This window comes from Hevea brasiliensis, chromosome 2, assembly GCF_030052815.1.
Source record: "Hevea brasiliensis isolate MT/VB/25A 57/8 chromosome 2, ASM3005281v1, whole genome shotgun sequence".
Lineage (NCBI taxonomy): Eukaryota > Viridiplantae > Streptophyta > Magnoliopsida > Malpighiales > Euphorbiaceae > Hevea > Hevea brasiliensis.
The window spans coordinates 2,118,446-2,136,751 of record NC_079494.1 but is presented as its reverse complement, the minus strand read 5'-3'; the positions used below and the strand labels follow the sequence as shown (position 1 = coordinate 2,136,751).

General features: G+C 34.8%; 3 protein-coding genes and 1 long non-coding RNA gene across 6 annotated transcripts; 1 reads left to right on the top strand and 3 right to left on the bottom strand.

The window, feature by feature from the left end:
- Positions 1-1,239: 1,239 nt before the first annotated feature.
- LOC110673823 (uncharacterized) lies at positions 1,240-5,329 on the bottom strand. Of its 2 annotated transcripts, XM_021837035.2 has the most exons (7): positions 5,140-5,296; positions 4,823-5,062; positions 3,796-3,995; positions 2,559-2,699; positions 2,262-2,342; positions 1,658-1,782; positions 1,240-1,573 (listed from the first exon to the last, which is right to left on the bottom strand). In XM_021837035.2, the coding sequence occupies exons 2-7, from the start codon at positions 5,043-5,045 to the stop codon at positions 1,525-1,527; spliced, it is 819 nt and encodes a 272-aa protein (XP_021692727.1). In that variant the 5' UTR covers positions 5,046-5,062; positions 5,140-5,296; the 3' UTR covers positions 1,240-1,524. The 2 variants fall into 2 exon arrangements, with proteins under 2 accessions (XP_021692727.1, XP_057987934.1); XM_058131951.1 differs by having other exon boundaries at positions 4,823-5,329.
- A 3,577-nt stretch (positions 5,330-8,906) lies between these two features.
- LOC110673818 (probable alkaline/neutral invertase B) lies at positions 8,907-12,425 on the bottom strand. Of its 2 annotated transcripts, XM_021837028.2 has the most exons (5): positions 11,984-12,423; positions 11,338-11,802; positions 10,820-11,251; positions 9,525-10,083; positions 8,907-9,325 (listed from the first exon to the last, which is right to left on the bottom strand). In XM_021837028.2, exons 2-5 carry the CDS (start codon positions 11,743-11,745, stop codon positions 9,030-9,032), a joined length of 1,695 nt encoding a protein of 564 aa, XP_021692720.2. In that variant the 5' UTR covers positions 11,746-11,802; positions 11,984-12,423; the 3' UTR covers positions 8,907-9,029. The 2 variants fall into 2 exon arrangements, with proteins under 2 accessions (XP_021692720.2, XP_057987923.1); XM_058131940.1 differs by having other exon boundaries at positions 11,338-12,425.
- Positions 12,426-12,913: 488 nt separating this feature from the next.
- On the top strand, positions 12,914-15,532 carry LOC110673819 (uncharacterized). The gene is made up of 5 exons (XM_021837030.2): positions 12,914-13,307; positions 13,422-13,533; positions 14,168-14,232; positions 14,319-14,906; positions 15,212-15,532. Exons 1-5 carry the CDS (start codon positions 13,125-13,127, stop codon positions 15,335-15,337), a joined length of 1,074 nt encoding a protein of 357 aa, XP_021692722.1. The 5' UTR covers positions 12,914-13,124; the 3' UTR covers positions 15,338-15,532.
- A 212-nt stretch (positions 15,533-15,744) lies between these two features.
- Positions 15,745-17,315, bottom strand: LOC131171861 (uncharacterized). Its single transcript, XR_009142501.1, has 2 exons — positions 16,152-17,315; positions 15,745-16,048 (listed from the first exon to the last, which is right to left on the bottom strand). It is a non-coding gene; the product is annotated as an uncharacterized LOC131171861 (long non-coding RNA).
- Between the last annotated feature and the right edge of the window lie 991 nt (positions 17,316-18,306).

The following is an 18,306-nucleotide window of genomic DNA, read 5'->3' as shown; positions in this document are numbered from 1 at the left end:
ATAAGGTCATACAATAATAATCGTAAATATTAAATATAGAGAGGAAGCTGTAATGTTTCCTTTCATGCGTCTGCTCCAATTATTAATTGCAGGACCTTGAATCCACAATCAGGATCAGCAAATTTTTATTTTATTTCGAAAATCAATTTATTAGGCAATTCAATTTTAAATTTCTAACAATTTCATTTATTTAATCAGTTTTTTAAAAGAAAAAATATGGAAAAATAGCTGAATTTCTTTAAAAACTTTGTATTTTGATTTAATTCAATTTTCTAAATATTTTAATTTAAAAATTTTAAAAAATTATTGACATTTTGAAATATCTTAAAACTTATTTACTGCAATTGATGAATACAATTAATAGTTAATAACTAATTATAATTAATATATTTTAAATGTTTATTAAAATTTTATATGACTTTTATTATTAATATGTAAAATGATTAATATATATATATTATTTATTTTATTATTAAAATAAATATATAATTAATTTGTTATACAATATGCACAAGAATTAATAATATAATTTTTTTAAAAAGTAATAATTTTTTTATGTATATACAATTTTTTTTCATATAAAAATAAATAATATTATAATTAATTTAATTATTATTTATAATTTATCTATCACTTATAATTATAAATACTTTATTAAATATATTAATTTAATTATTTTAATATTTATTAATTATCAACTACTTCATTATTCATGATTTTGTCAAATATTCAAAATCATCTGATATGACATCGAATTGCTTTCAAATGTATCCATCTAAATTTCAAATAGCAATCTTACCTATTAAGAGCATGAATTATATAAAAATAAAAATTTTATTAAAATTATTATAATTTAAATAATAATTTATTTTTATAACTACCGAGTGTATATTGATATTTTATTTAAAAAAAAAAATTATTGTCCATTACCAATTATTAAATCATTAAGTTTGCAATGATCACTCTATGGGATAGTTTTACCTAATTTTGATTCCTTTGTCGTCAAGCTAACCAAACCAAGTTTGCAACTGTTGAAATAACTTGTTTTGATTGGAGCACAAGTTCAGCCACTTCCAGATTGACTTCGGATTGGCTTATTTCGGCTTAACTTCACGTAAAGAAATATGTACTACCGTCAAATGGACTGAAATAGATACAGAGCTTGTCATTGGAGCCATTGTTATTGGGGCTTCTAAAGCAGTTCATGGACTACCTCTCCAATTGAAAACATAAAATATGAAGGATGGTTAATCAAGATTAATAGCTTATGTAGAAAAAGATGGTCGTAGTCTCGCAGAATGCATATCAATGATGAAAAAACAATCTGAATCTTGTATCATCTGTAAAATCCTACTGCTCAGGGTGAAATAATTCTATTAAATTATGAGAACACCAAAATCCAATGCACCTCCAACTTTACAGTCCACCTACTACAATAAACTAATCCCCAGTAACCCCATAGAAGCAGCTGCATTGCCCTGTATTTGGCCGTGTCTGGAAGCATTTCTGCACATTGAATTTGCCTTACACCACCCCTGAGGGGAGACGTAGAACAAGTTGTCCACCAACGAGACTGCAAACACCCAAAATCATATATTAGAGAGATCACAGCAGTAACATTAACAACATCTTGAAAAGTTAATGCCTATTAACCCACCTCTTCACATAGTAGTAGCAAAAATCAGCGAGAATGAACGTCTGGACAATTTCTGAAAGAAGGACCATAGGAGGCCACAAGCCATAGCCCAGTGCAGTCAGAAGACGTCCATGAGTATCCAATACCTGCATGAAGGAAGAAACGCATGGACAGCAAGAAGGTTAATCAACACATGCATGAGCACACATCCCTTGTGTTTCACAGACAAGCACGAAGATTAATGTGTGTGTGTGTGCATATAAGGCCCAAAAGAGGGTAGATTTCATCGCCAAAGAGTTGCCATACCACAAGAACACATACACCAGGCACCCAAGCATCATAAATGGTTGAAATATAAGAAAAAATGATTAACTCTAATTTGTTTATACTTCATCCATTAATACAACTTGACAAACTTCTTTTCATGTATAAATGTATCTCTGTCTGCAAGTTATCCATCTAGTGTTGGACATGTTTGCCATGCTAACTAGTGTTTAAAAGTATTTGTTGATGGCACAAGGGCTGACTAGTGAACAGTTCAATATGTCACAGTATCTCATAGTAAGAGATCAAAATCATATTTGTTGCAAGATAGTTTAAGGTGTCAGAAGCTGTGTTGTCAGACCTGAAGCACCCAATGCGCACAACTCAAGAACCTTGCAACTCCAAGTGCAAATATATAATGTGCTGTGAAAGGTTCAACAATCTGAAATAAGACAAAAGAAAGATGAGCAGAAGCAGACCATCTACATATTAAAAACTACATAAATAAATAAAAGAAGATTTAAAGGGACATCAGTTGCAAAGAAATTCTGCAAAACCATCAATGTAATGTTTACAACATATGCTCTGAAAAAGCAGCGATGCACCACCATCCAATGAAAAGAAGGCAATATGCATGCGTACGCTAAATTCATCATACCTTTGTGTTCTGCATGACCCGAAGCTGAGGCAATACTGAAACAGCTTCAAGAAAAACACAGAAAGCCCAGCAAATCCTGTTTATTATATGATGGTGCGTTGTTGGATGAATAATCAAAGATAGCACAGCACAAGGTATTAACTGCATTGAGATTAAAATAATAAAAAAAAGGAAAAAAAAGACTTAGGAAGACAATAGATGGGGGAAAAATGAAAAATAAACAATATTGACAGTAGTCAGTACTGCATTTTCGCAGGTTTAAAATACCGAAGTCCAAGCATAAATCCTCCAAATTGATAATAATTCCAAAATCAAACCAGTAATGCCAAAATCAATCCAACAATTCATATGGCATGCTGGCCCTACCATTGACAGATACATTATCAGATATCATTCCAGAAGGCATTGGTTTAGGCTCATTAGAGGGAACAGAAGCACAACAAATTCATAAAAATTTTACACAAGTATATTAAAGTTAGGCATGTTCAACCTACAAGCTGCCGTTAATTGATACAAACCAACAAGAATACCAAAGTTAATTTACATGCTAAAAAAATAATGCATCATAACCATTTCTACTTTTCTTTTTTACTTAAACTAGGGGTGCAATCGAGCCAAGCCCGAACTCAGGCTCAACTCATTTGATTTTCATTGAACTCAAGCTCAAATTTGAAACTCGAGCTTGGCTTGTTTAGATTTTCTTAAGCCTGAGTTTGGCTTGCATAACAGCAGATTAGAAAATGCAAATGAAATTCCAAGAAAAGAAAAGATCCTATCATTAGTTTGAGCACAAATGTGTTGTTGCTATGTTCAAGCAACATATTATGATACATATGGTGTTAGAAAACAACTATAACTATTTGAAAAGCAAACTTCATTAACTATCATCAATTAAAAAAAATGCCTCCTAGCTGCTGGGAAATGCATGTGAATAACTCTGTGCAATGAGAGGGAAAAAAACATTATTTCAGCATCTCTCTGAACTGCTAAACAGTGTCAGTGCTCAACTGCACACTGGAATACCCATGCCCATCTGACAAGGAGCACACAGGTCCAAAACAACAGCATGAAGTCATGTTTTGAGAAATAAAACAAAAGGGACAAGGTTATTGGCACTTCAAGACAGAATATGCTTTGTTTAGATAATTGCAACAAATATACCAGTCAAACAAAGGTAAAGATGATCAAGACATAGCGAGAGAGAGAGAGAGAGAGAGAGAGAGAGAGAGAGACTCACCACATAGTAAATTGCAAAGTTGTCTTTTTCATCCATATAACTGGACCTCAGTTTGAAGCGAATCATATAAATCACCCATAGTGTTGTCAACAATGTAGCTGAATCAAGTAAAGTGTGTATGTCATATTCCATGACCAAACTGCAATAGAGTCTAACAGCTAAAAATATAGCTGTCAGCTCCTGTGATTTCAGTGAAAGTCCTGCAAAGAACTCAAATTTGTGAACCCATAAAGAACAAATTACAGTGGCAGTTGAAACAATGGTAACATTTATCACCAAAACTAAGCTAGAAAATGCAAAAAGTTTCCAACAAACAAACTTTTTGGTTAACAACCAAATTATTGTTCTTTTATGAAGTCTTCTACTAAGAATCTATATAAATTACAGAGTTCATGTTGAGAACAATCACAACCAGGAGGCAAATATTAAGCCTTTTTTATCTATTACATGATTTATGAAATTTATCGTGCTTCCTTTTGAAAGAGCCACTGATGTTCTAATGCCATATTAGACCTTCTATTTACACTGTCTTCTTATATGAAAAGGTAACAAAGGAAAAGAAAGGACAAAGCCCTGCCGAAATGACATGGTTAAAGATGCACCCTTTTCAAAGCTTCAATCTACTGACAGAACAATCTAACTCTCCCTCCGTGTCACATTGCATGGTTACTCTAATTCCACGAACCTATATTCTAGGGTACCCTGTTGAGCTTCTGGTCTTTAATTTTTGGTTCAATAAGAAGCCAGAAAAGGCATGAAACCTCTAGCAGAATAGTTGAAGCAAATGAAATTTTTATCTCTCAACTGTTCCAAACATGTTAAAGCTAGAATGATCCCAAATCTTCAAAAACTCTACTGATCATACAGTTCAGAAACAAGAATCATATCGCATTCTACAACTCCAATAGCAGAATAAGAAACACTAAAATTAACATAAACAAAAGCTAAATTTTTCAGGTATAGCAAAACACCTAGAAAAACGAAAACCATTAATTTAAGCCAAGAGGCAAGAGAGAGTCTATATTACCGGCACAAGTCTTCTCCTTAATAAGCTTGTAAATTAGGACAGAGATTCCAATGGCATGAACAGCTTCGGCAGCAACGAAGAGGTTATCGTGATCGTGAACCACCATCCGAAGAAAAACCAAAGCTGCCATCCCGGAAACCACCGCTAAAAAAGCCTTGATCTTGGGCGGTTGCCTTCGGACCCATGTGGCCACTGCGTTGATCGGCCTCTTTGTCGCCTTCATCTTATGTCCCCTTATCTCTATCAAATAAAGCAGTCACTTGCAGAATCCAGTGATGGAAATAGTGAGGCAAGTTGGAGTCAGAGAAGCAAAGCACCTTGAATCTTGATGATCTCGTCTTAGATCCACTATGCAGGAGGTACACAGGAGAAAGATGGGAACTTGAAGATTAAAGGACTAGGCTTTATGTTGAAGGCGTAGATGGGTAAGGCTGTTCAACTACCTTTGTTTTTGTAGTTGTATAGGATAGTGCCAAGCCCACTTTCAATTTTGCAGAATTTCCAATTTCCACACACGCCAAATTAGTGCCTGCTTTTATTAATGGAAATTCTTCCAACCCACTCTAGATATTACATATTATATATTAAATTTAACTCAACTCAATTAAGTTTTTATCTCAAGAATTTAGGATCAATTATATAGAATTTCTTTCTCAATTCTAAATGATTTTTTATTAAATTTTAAAAAATGTGTAATATTTCTAAGTCATGTTGTACTATTCTCTTCCATGTCAGTTTAAGTATATCCCTTCTTTTTCTTCTATCCCCTTACCTAATGTGCTCTATTTGTCTAACTGGAACCTCCGTATGTTTATGCTTCACATACCAAACCACTTCAATCTCCCTTCTCTCAACTTATCCTCAATTGGCACCACTCTTATCTTTTCTCTAATACTCTAATTACGGACTTTATCCAATCTAGTATGACCACTCATCCACCTTAACATTCTCATCTCCACAACTCTTATCTTAGACACATACAACTCCTTCAGTGCCCAACACTCACTACCATATAACATGGCCGGTCGTATGACTGTACAGTAAAATTTTCCTTTCAACTTATTGGGAATCTTGCGATCACATAAAACTACAGTGGCACTTCTCAATTTCAATCATCCGGCTTTAATCCTATGACTAACATCCTCTTCACATCCCCCATCTACTTGAAAGATTGAGTCGACATATTTAAAGTGATTACTTTAGGAAAATACCACTTCATCCAAACTAACTCATTTATTGAACTTGCAATGCATGTATTGTGTCTTCGTTCTACTTAACTTAAAACTCTTTGACTCTAGAATACTTCTCCAAAGCTCTATCTTTTTATTGACTCATTCTCGCATCTCATTTATCAGAATTATATCATTTGCAAACATCATGCACTAGGGATACTCTCTTGTATATGCCAATTCATCTAAAACTAATGTAAAAAGGTAAGGGCTTATAGCTGAACCTTGGTGTAATCCAATTGAGATAGAAAAATCTCTTGTGTTCAACACTTGTATGTACCTAATAGATACCCTCTTTTGTTCTAACACTCTCTATGAGACATCTCTTTGAACACTATCATAAGCCTTCTCCAAATCGATAAAACTATGTGTAGATCTTTTTTCACATCTATATTTCTCTATCAAGCTTCTAATGAGAAAGATCGCTTCCATAGTTGAACGATCGAGCATGAAGCCAAATTGATTAGAAGAGATAGAAGTATCATGACGTAGTGGATGTTTCACAACTCTCTCGCACAACTTCATAGTATGGCTCATGAGTTTAATTCCCCTATAGTTTGAGCAATTTTGTATGTCTCCCTTATTTTTAAAAATAGGTACTAAAATACTCCTCCTCCATTTATCAGGCATTTTCTTTGAGTTTAGAATCTTATTAAATAATTTAGTTAATCATGCCACTCCCATATCTCCCAAACACTTCTACACTTCAATTGGTATTCCATCGGGTCCATAGGCTTTACCCACTTTCATTCTCTTAAGTGCTTCCTTTACTTCTAAAGATCTAATCCTTCTAGTATAATTCACATTTTTTTTCTACTACTCTATAGTCTATATTCATGCTATTATCACTTTGACTATTATTAAAGAGATCATCAAAATAATTTCTTCATCTTTCTTTAATGTCATCATCTTTCACCAACACTTTTTCCTTTTTTATCCTTAATGCACCTAACTTGATTGAGATCCTTACATTTCTTTTCTCTCCTCCTTGCTAATCTATAAATATCTTTCTCCCATTCTTTAGTTCCAAGTTTCTTATACAACTTTTCAAAGGCCTGCGCTCTTGCTTGACTAACTGCCTTTTTTGCCTCTTTCTTTGCTAACTTGTACTGTTCATATGCCTCATTATTATCACACTTAGGTAATTTCTTATACCATTACCTCTTTCTCTTCACTGCCCTTTGTACTTCCTCATTCTACCACCATCTTTATTTTGAGGGAGGTTCATGTCCTCTAGACTCTCTAAGTACTTTTCTAATATTTGATGCCATTTGTATCCACATATCATTGGCCTCCACATCCAGCTTCCATGCTTCAGACTCGAGAAACTCATTTTTGAACTTCACTTGCTTTACTCCTTTGAACTCTCACCACTTTGTTTGAGCTACACTATTTCTTCTAACTTTACTTGAATTATTCCTAAACTTGACATCCAAGACCACTAACCGATGTTGACTGGTTAAAGCCTCTCCTAGAATGACCTTACAATCTTTGCATAGAGTTCTATTTGTCTTCCTAGTTAAGAGGAAGTCAATTTGACTTCTATGTTGCCCACTTTTAAAAGTCACTAAATGTGACTCTCTTTTTATAAAGTAGGTATTTGCTAGTATTAGGTCGTATGCCATAGCAAAATCCAGAATATTTTTTCCCTCCTCATTTCAGCTACCAAAGCCAAAACCTCCATGGACATTCTCATAACCTTGCCTATCACTTCCTACATGTCTATTCAAATCTCCACTGATGAAAACATCTCTTTATTCGGTATGCTTTGCATTAGATCATCCATATTTTTCAAAAACTTTTGTTTACTCTCACTATCTAGTTCTATTTGTGAGGCATAAGCACTAACTACATTTATTGTTTCTCCTTCTAGTACTAGCTTTATTAGTGTAATTCTATCTCCTACTCTTTTCACAGCTATTACAACATCTTTTAATGTCCTGTCTATAATTATGTCCACTCCGTTCTTGTTCCTTTCCTTTTCGGTAAATCACAGTTTGTACCCTGAATTACTCACTTCCTTGCTTTTCTCTCTTACCCATTTAGTCTCCTAAATGCAAGCAATATTCACCCTTCTTCTTTCCAAGGTATCCACAAACTCCATTAGTTTTCCTGTAAGTGATCCAACATTCCAAGTACCAACCCTGAATCTCCTCCTATCCTGCTCCTTTCTAATTGATCTCCTTCTATGATATTTTCTATTGTTCTTTATGTCTATCTTGTGTTCTGTTCCACTATCTGCTCTACTATCTATCATATGTACTAACTTCTTTATCCACACCCGTCCATAATATGGGAACCCTGGCTGTGACATGGCGTATCGCTTTCGGTGAACGCCCTACACCCTTGCATATTTCTTACTACACCCGGGCTCCGATGTGCCCCAACGTTTATATCATTTGAATCCATATCATGAAGTGTAACGAAATTTTTACGCTGGTTGTCACTTATCGCAACTCTTCTCCTTTATCCAGGCTTGGGACCAACTAAGCACAAACTATTTAGGCGAAATTTTAAGATATTATATATTATCAACCTAAATTCCCATATTTATATTTTAAATTTATAATTAATTAAAATAATTCAATTAACAATAAATAAAACTTTACTTCACTAATCGACACCAATCCAAGAATAATTAAATTTTAATTTTAAAATTATTATTTTTAAAATAATTGAGTTTTTAATCAGCAAAACGAATTTTTTCATGGAGATTTTATTTTTATTTTTTAGTTTAATTTATTATTTAATATAAATTTATTTTTTAAAAATAAATTATAAGGTATAAATATAAGTTTTAAACACAATAATAATAATATATATTATAGAAAAATTATAATATTTAAATATATAAATACATAAAAATAATTGTTTAATAAAAAATAATAACATATTATTATCGGATGGGTTACATAAAGTTTCCATCGTCCAATTGAAGATCTAACAAATTTAACTAATGTTTAAATGTTTACATAATGCTAACAAGTCCATGAAGCAGATCTTTTCACCAGGGGCTTCATTTGCTTGTCTTCTTCAAGTGATATCATACCCAGATGAGAAGGATCTTCTAGCATCATCTTAGCCACCAGGTACCCTGCAATCGACCATGTTTGGAACTTGCGAGCCTGCTTTCCAACAAATCGACCAAGTTTTCCATCATAATATTCAGGCCAGTGGTCCTTTGACAATCGGGTTTCAGTGAGTTCAATGGCACGCCTTGCAATTTGTGGACGCCCAGTTTTGATACAGGCTGCTGTAAGGAGCCATAGAAGTACTGCAAAAGTAAAAATCTATTGAGAATATACAGAAACAATAATCCATTTCTTGATAGTTTGACAGTATTAGCATTGAAGAATGCATATGAGAATGGCTTGTAAACAATCATTTGTTGCCAGGGAGGTTAGTCTTCGCAATGATAATGAATTCAAGAGCAGAAATATTATTGGATGTCAAGAAACATGATAGTAGCTAACCTGGCCAAGAGCCTCCATTGTGGTAACTCCACCTTGTATTCTTTGGGTCACAGCCAGTCACAATACGCCATTCATGATTTTCTATGGCTGGATAACAGATCTTCAATGGCATTTCTCCAACCAATTCTTCCCAACGGGATTCAATGAGATCCATTATTGCTGAAGCTTGCTCTGGGGTTGCTAGGGATGACAAAATAGCAACACAGTTACCCAAGCAGAACCATCGGAAGTCCATCCTTGCTGGACTCACATTTCCAATGAAGTAGCCACCACGAGTAGGCATGAAATCAAACACCCAATCTGGAAGAGAGTCAGGCATGACATTGAACTTGTTAACTGCAGTATGAGAGTACTCCTCTGTTTTATATCGATATATATCATTAAGCTGCTTCAGATCCAGCCAAAAATAACTGCGCATGTGATAGCTTAAAGCATGGAGGCGTGAAACTATCCTCTCAATAAATTCCTTGCCCTCCTCATCATGTTTAAGTAAAATCGAAGCACACCTTAAAGCCATAAAGAAGAGTGCTTGTATCTCAATAGGATATCCATATACACCCTGAATGAAAAAAAAAAAAAGAATAATTTTTATTAATTCTTAAAAAGGAGAATAATACATGTACCAAGTCACAAAAATACATGTTAATCAAGAGCATTGCTAGCAATTAGGGCTGCAAAACTAATTGGCCCCATCATTTCATTATATTAAAGGCATTGAATTCTGAAATTATTTTTGCCAGAACATATAAGAATCACTCTTGAAACCTGATCTTCATGGTGTCCTACTCAAGTAATCAGGAAGAATAGAGTAAAAAGATTAATGTAGTCAATCCCAAACACTGGAGATTAAGGCTTGGCTGGGTTGAGTAAAGGTACTTGATGTCAAATAGAAAACACAAACAGGAGCACGACAGACTTCCTGTAGTAATTGGCAATTTGAGAATCTCCACATCTCAGAATAGAGAAAAGCCTGAGCAGAGATGCTGGTAAAAGATACCCATCACTTAATGAGGAACCCATTCTAAAATATCCTGGTGATGAAAACATCATTCAATGCATAAACCAGGAAATTATGCCCTTCAGAAAGTATGAATCTAAAAGTGCAATCTGACAAGTTCCAATTGGAAATTTTATAGTATACAACTAGGAAAAAGTAGGAGATTCCATCAACATATGGAAAATCATGATGCTTAACTAGAAAGTGAGAAACAATCAGAACAAATTAGAAAAAAAATCATAAAAAGCTTGTTGTACTGAAAATTGAGAAACAAAAAGGTAAACTGGAAGAAACAAACCATTCTACGGTCAATCATACAGCATCCATCGGCACAGAGCAGAGTTGGGAACGTTTCAAAGCCTTCTGACAGGCACAAAGTCAGGATAAGGCGCATACCCCTTTGGCAATCTGGTCTCTCAGCCAAGGAAGAATCGCCAGTAGACTTCGTATATGCACGAAGCAATATAATCCACCAAAATCCAGAATCAACAGGAGCAACTCTTCCTATTGCACTCTCACCAAAGTCTGCAATTAAAGTCTCAATGTTCTTCTCAGGTTTATGCAGCACTTTAAAACTTGCTGGCATCACTCCTTCTCCTAGCTTGAACTGATCTATCCTTTTCTCCCAAGACTGGAGGTGAAGAGTTTTCAAGATAAAATTCTTGACTACTTCATGCTCCCCGTTCATCAAAAAAGCCAAGGCACTTGGGACAAAATCTCTAACAAAGACCTGCCAGGTGGTGGAAGATTGGTATAGCTAAATCATTGAATAGGGTTCAATAAATTAAACGAACAAAAATTATAAGGGGAATTCACCTGATCATAGTTGAGTTCTTCCATAGAATGGTCCAATGCAGCAAGAGTTCCAACAGGCTGCCCACGGTGATAAACCAAGGAACGCCTCAATGATTCCCACGCTTCAGCCACCATAGGATGTAACTCAAAATAACAGCCTGACAGTGGCGTATTATGACCAGACCTTCTTCCTGCCGGAGACCCAATCTCAAGATGGTTTCTGTAACTAAGACGAGGTGATAAGGTAATTGACAGTTCACTATTGAAAGACCTTTCATCAAAGGATCTCTTCCTCTCTATATTAATCGGTCTAGGTCTCTCCAACAATTTTAAAATATCAGAATCTTCAATTTCAAATATAGAGCCTGTTGTCTCCAAGCTTTTAACACTTCCATTATTAGAAACATCGATGGCAGCAATTGGAGACATTCTTGAAATTCTTGATCAAAGGAATCTCACCAATATCAGTTTTAAGAGAAGAAAAATCTGCATTCGATCAACAGAAGCAAACCTTAATATACCTTAACCCCAAGAACTGTAATTAGGCAAATCTCCCAACTGGGATTATTGATAAATGCAGAAAATTACATATAACAAATAAAAAGACCCTCTTTATAGAGTTAACATAGAGATTAGAGAACCATATTATAGAAGGAAAGAAACAGACCTAGGAAGCGCCGAGGGCGTGCAAGAACAGACTTACTCTACCTTCGTGAACATCAACCCATGAAAGGAACGTGCTTCGACCTGCCTGATGCCGCGCACTTTATATGTGGCGGTAGGCGAAACTAGCCGTGATGCTACTGGTTATTGCCAGTTATAAAGCCCCACTGACTGATTGAGCCGGTAAAAAAGAGGGGGATTTGAGTGACGTAGACAACATAGAAGTATCCGAAGGTGGCTTGGGATGTTCTCCTATAGCTTGTCAACCTTTGAAAAAAAAAGGTCACTTCTGTCTTAAACAGTAATTTCACCTTCATGGACTTGTAAATATGTAAATTGTGATAGATTCTTCGTTGCAAACGATCTACACGGCGTGCAGTGTTTTTGGTTTTGTGGGTCTACGGAGCCTGTAATGGCGGCGTTGTTTCTCTTTTGTAGAGTCAAAACTTGGTCAATCTTGCTAAGGTTGCGTGATGATTGGGTCTATGGGCCCACCTTTGATGAAACGCTTTTGCCTCCCATGTGATTGGAACTTCAAGATCGTATCTTTGGAGGTTTCTATCAAATTAACCCATCCTGTGTTGAAAACTTTTATATAATGCGATGTAGGAAAAGGATTGTCCAGAGTTAATGGTGGTACTTGTTAATTGAGAATTCTAGGGAATTTTGTAATTCATTCCGTATAGGAATTGATTAGGATTTTCATCAGCTACTAGTATCCAATAACTTATGGGTGATTTTGAAGTAGCACGCAAAGCGTTTGAGATAATGTGGAATTGAATTATCAATAATGATTACTGATTACGGCCGCCTAGGAAATTCACACTTGCACTCAAAATTCACGAGTATTCAACTCTCACCATCGCCCCTTGGCATCCTATTGGGGAAGGCCCATTGAATAATAAAGCCTTAAGCCCAAAACACACTAAACATGCAGGCTCCCGACGGACTCCCGAAAAAAGGCAGCTTTTGTTCCTCTATTTTCAAATACACGCAAATTCGACCGTTTGAAACCACTCCACCAGTGGCAACTTGCAACGGTCCAATCTCTCGTTTTCACGCTCTGCTCGCTGAAAACGCCATAGTCTCCGATCTCCTTCTTCTTCTTTTTCTTCTTCTCCTTCGTTCTTGTAATAAAGTTCTAGATGGGTACTACAAAACGGTTTCAAGTCGATAACTTATTTGACAGTCTGCTAAAATTGCTCAAGAACCAGCAAGAACAGCTTAAAACTCTCGTCCAAGAGAGGAAATTCCTTGAAGATCGCATCAAGGCACAACATAAGCAATGGCTTTCTGACATTCGTCTCTACGAAGATCATATCACTCAGGTTAGCTCGAAATTTCATGGAAATTTCTCTTGCTTATAAGATTAGGTTTTGATGATGTTTGAATTTGGGGGTTTTGAGGGATTTGTGGGATTTTGTATCTGATTTGTTGTATAGATGAAGGAAGCTTTGGTAGAGAAAGACATGACTTGTTTGCTTGAGGCCTCGAAATCTGATTTGATGATTGGATTAAAGCACAGAGAGGCTTCTTTTCACAAATTGAAATTAGGTCAGTTTTTTTCCCTAAATAATTACTCAATAATCCCTTTTTTTTTTTGGGTTGAGTAATCAGGTGTTCTTTTGATCGTATTATTCATTCTCTGAGGGAGAGAATCTTAGTGCCTTTGCAAGATTTTGTAGTTTTGAGTTTGCTTTTCAATTGTGAAATTCTTTTCTATGTTAAATAAGCATAAAGAACGTTATTCAATGAATTGCCTGCAAACATAAAAGGGGCTGAGAAGCAGGAAAAAAACAAAAAGAAGAAGCTTTTGGACTGGCCCTGAATGTGGGAGCTTAGTTCTGTTAATTGCTGCCTTGTTAACACGCTGCCAAGGAATATAACTAGCACTTGCTTTCAAGAATTGTATGTAAACAAACTCTACAGCTTCTTTTTGCACCGTTTTCCCACCTTAATTCTCTTAGATTGGGTTATCAGTATCTATTGAATGCAATATTTGCATAAAGGCAATAATGCTAATATGATCTTTAAGACATTTTGGATTAGTAGTTTTCTTCTTTGCCTGTTAGTATTGATAGGAGGTGCACTTTCATAAAGATATGTTATTGGATGGGAGCATAATTGTGCATGTGGTATTGAAATAGTTGTTTACTTGCTTCATTGCTTCACTATTACAAAATTGCAGAGCAAACCGAAGATGACTTGGCAGATTTCAAAGCATGTTTTGACTACCTCTCTCATATCCTCGAAGTATGCTTTATAGCATTTTCTGGAATTCTTTAGGGTCTTTCTTTTTTAAAAGCAATTATTAGACTGCCATTTTTCATTCTTCTCAGAAAAATTCCAAGGAAACTGACAATGGACAGGAAGAAGGCAGACATGGTGATTTAAAATCTGCTGGTTCTAAAAGGTTGGATAATGAAGTAAAAAGGTTAAAGTTTGAATATGAGAAGCTTGCTTCTGAAAAGAATTCTGAGATATCTGCACTGTTGAAAGAGAAAAGTTTTGTATGGAATCAGTATAATGTTTTAGAGAGCAATCTCACAGATAAATTGAAGAATAGCCAAGTTGAGATTGACCAGGCAAATGAGAAGATTGCAAAAGTTCTTGCTAGTGTGGAGCTGCTTCACTCTTCTAACAGCGAGAAGGATGAAATGATTGGAAGCCTGAAAGTTAAATTGGCTGAGGTGGAGGCTGACAGAAATAAATGGAGGGAAAAAAGTTCCCAACTGTCCCAGGAGTTGGACTCATTGAGAAAGTCCAAAAGTGCTCAAGTTGTATCTGCACCGAAAAATGGCAGCACAAGAGCTAAAGCTTTGAGTCAGGGAGTCAAAAGCAGTGGCAGGAAAGGAAGTAATAATATTGTGGTGAAGAAAGAATTGTCTCCTGGAAAAGCTGGTCATTCCTTGAAGGATATTGCAAAGGTAATTGATAAAAAAAAATCATTAAGTTTTTTTCTTAAAAAAAAATCATGAAGTTTTAAGCTTCATTAAATGTGTGCATGACTGAAAACAGTGAGCACCGAGTAGCAGTGGCGTAAGGTCCTTGTAGTGTAGAAGACCACCAAAGCATAAAAAAGAGGAAAATTTGCTGACTGAAGCATCTATGTGTTCGCTATATGTATCATCATTGTGATGTGCCCACATCATATGTCCATGAATTTCAAGAACATTAATATTATCCCTTGATCTGTGTGCTTATTGTACTTAGCCTCTTTCTTGATGATTAGGGTAGCAGAAGTTTGAAGAGAAAAGCGGATGAAGCTGTTATCATTCTAGAGACTCCAAGGTTGTTCTCCTCTGCCTTCAAAATTCCGAAGTTAAAACAGGGCACCTTATCAACTCCTGTCTTATGAAGTCCATAGCACACCGTTTTTTAACCATTTAGTTAAAAACAGGGTAGCTTCTTCAGTATAATTGTTTATTGAGCTTCTCTAGTAGCTCTTTATTTTGCACTTTGCATTTGTTGTAAAGTATGTAATTGCCTAACCTTGGAGCAAGTATTCTTTCATTTAATCTTATTAGGCAGTTATGCTGTGGGGATTTGTCAATGCGAAGAATCTCTTGAAAAGATCGTATATTAGATAGAAATTCTCTTGAGCAATGCTTCCTCAACTTGGACTCTGGTCTGGTAAGTGGTAACCTAGTTCATAGTCTTCCTAAACTATTGCACATAGTCTTAGCAGGATTAATGTTGGTGGATTAATTGTTGCTCTTGCTTATTTTTGTAACATTGTGTGTTTCAAGTTTGATGGATGTCAGATATTTAGACGGTTTCAGATTACTAAAATGCTACTGAGTACAGAAATAACACAATCACCGGGCCATGAACTTCTCAAGTACTGTAATCCATCAAAAAGGAACGACTAACGTTGTGATTCTCTTTTGAATACCCAAAAAACTGTACATGATAATATGAAGAACTTGTCACCAAGCAGACCTCCATACAATCGGAGACCACACAGACCGAAAGGATGATTGGTAAGAGACCATCACCAAAAGCACCACCACCAACGCCACCATGCCCCAAGGCAAGTCCCAGCTTCGACGAATCCTGCCATAGTGTGCTTTTGTAACAGGAAAAATGAAACTCTCAAAATTTGATAAAAGCTGGGCAAGAAGGATCAGTAGAACAGGCACGAACAACAGAAACAACTTGAAGTTAATCACCGTATGCTGCATCTGGTCCTTGACGTTAAAATAGGATGAAACGAACAGGAGGAGGAAAATTATCAAGAAAATGGCAAGCAAGGGAAAAGGAGGTGGTGAGACAGAGGCTAGAGTCTTCTCTGTCCATCCTTGCTTCCATCCCCTTCTCTCTGGCCATAACCAACCCATATCTCTCTCTTCTCTCAGCAACCTTTTTTGCTTGGCACTTCTCTAGGCCTCTGTCCTGCAAGAATGGGTATATGTAGGAGAATTGATGGTTGATATGTCGGTTCGCTTTAGCATAAATTCTGGGGTTTTGATTCTAGCCCCAACCGATCCATCTTTTGGACTTATGCCTTCTGAAGTGGATTGATACGGTTACACTTTCGGCTTTCGCTGCTGTTATTTTTATAAAAAGAAATTGAAAATGGGTAGATAAAGAGAAGGAACATATTCCACCAGGAACCCAGAAGGCTTTGGAGCCTTTGGAGTGACAATCTAGTTAAAAACAAATGTTTTTTTTCATCCGAAGATAAATTTTTCGTTAAAAAATGGAGCTTTTCCTAATGCATCCAGACATACAAGAAACCTGGAAAGCAGCAAAACAAAAGCCCAGCAAACCCATAATCCTAACAAAGCCTTTACAAAATCTAGGCCTAAAATCCAGACTAAAGAATCCTAGGTATAGATGGGTCGACCTGTGGGGATTCACAAACAAAAAGGAAACAAGAAACAGACACTGCCACCTACATTGTCGTTCCTCGCACAATACGTTCTGGACAAAAACGGTCAAATCTAATGCGCAAAAGAAGAGTTTCTCCGCCTGGCACAAACATATCCGGGAAAACTTAAGCACAGCCAGAGAGCACCTCAACCATTGTTCATCATCAAGGATCTTTACACAGCCAAGCACAAACCAAAGTTCTCAGAAACTCTACGAGGAATGAGAGAGACAAGCTCTTGGCAACTAGGCTATGGATAGACTGGATGCTGCTGCAGCGTCGGTAACATCCCCAGAGTTGTCTAACTCCAAAGAGAAGAACCCAGCTCCCAAAGACAACCGACGACAAAAGAACCCAAACCGCTCACCAACTAAACACACGTACAGAGCAGGTCTTTCAAAAGATAACATTTTAAATTATAAAAATATAATGGTTGAATTTTCAAAATATAAAAACAGATTCCTTAATTGTATCAAATCCTAAGAATTATTTTGTAATTCACTCAAATCTCTCATAAAGATTAAAGATTATATAGAAATATTTCAAACTCGAAACTCAAAAAACAGAGTGCTTTTATTTACAGAAATTTATGATATATATTATAATTTTATCTTTATAAAGTTCTAATTATTTTTTACAATTAAAAAGCAAATTATATATACAAAAGAAAAAAAAATTATTATTTGATCAATCCGTTTTATTGAAATTATTTTTTATTTTTTTATTTCAAAAGATATATTAATTATTTTAATTATTTTAATAACAAATAGTTATTTTAATCGTTGTCAACTATTAAAAAGTAATTATTCTAATAGTCGTGAACTATTAAAAAGTAATTGTTAACTATATCAATAACTATGTCAATAATATTAATTATTCTAATGATCATAAGTTATTTTAATAATTATCAATTATTTTATTAATTATTAATTATTAGATATTCACGTTTACTAATTAGTTATTTATATAAAAATTTAAAATAAAAGTGTTCGATAAAAATAATTATTAAATTATTTATTAAAAATAAAAATAAAAATATCATTTTATTGATAATAATTAAAATATTTTCTTAATTTTTAAACATATTATTAAATAATATAAATAAAAAAATAATATTTTAATTATAATTAAATATTATTTTAAAAATATTTATCGAATATGATCTTAACCACTAATTTTGAGCCCGTGAACTATTTAACTATTCTACTAATTTTTTTACTAATAAAGTTATTTTCAGATAATTTTTTTCTCTTAATTCAATTATTTAATTACTGTAATTTAAATAATATAATTATTTAATTATCATAATCTTAAATTTATCAATTATTGAGTACTGTAATTTAAGTAATATAATTATTTTTTATTTTTCTTAACTAACTTGATTAATAAAAGAAAGTTCAAAAAAAAAAAGTATATTTTTCATTTTATTAAGTAGTTGCATATAGCTGGCGCGC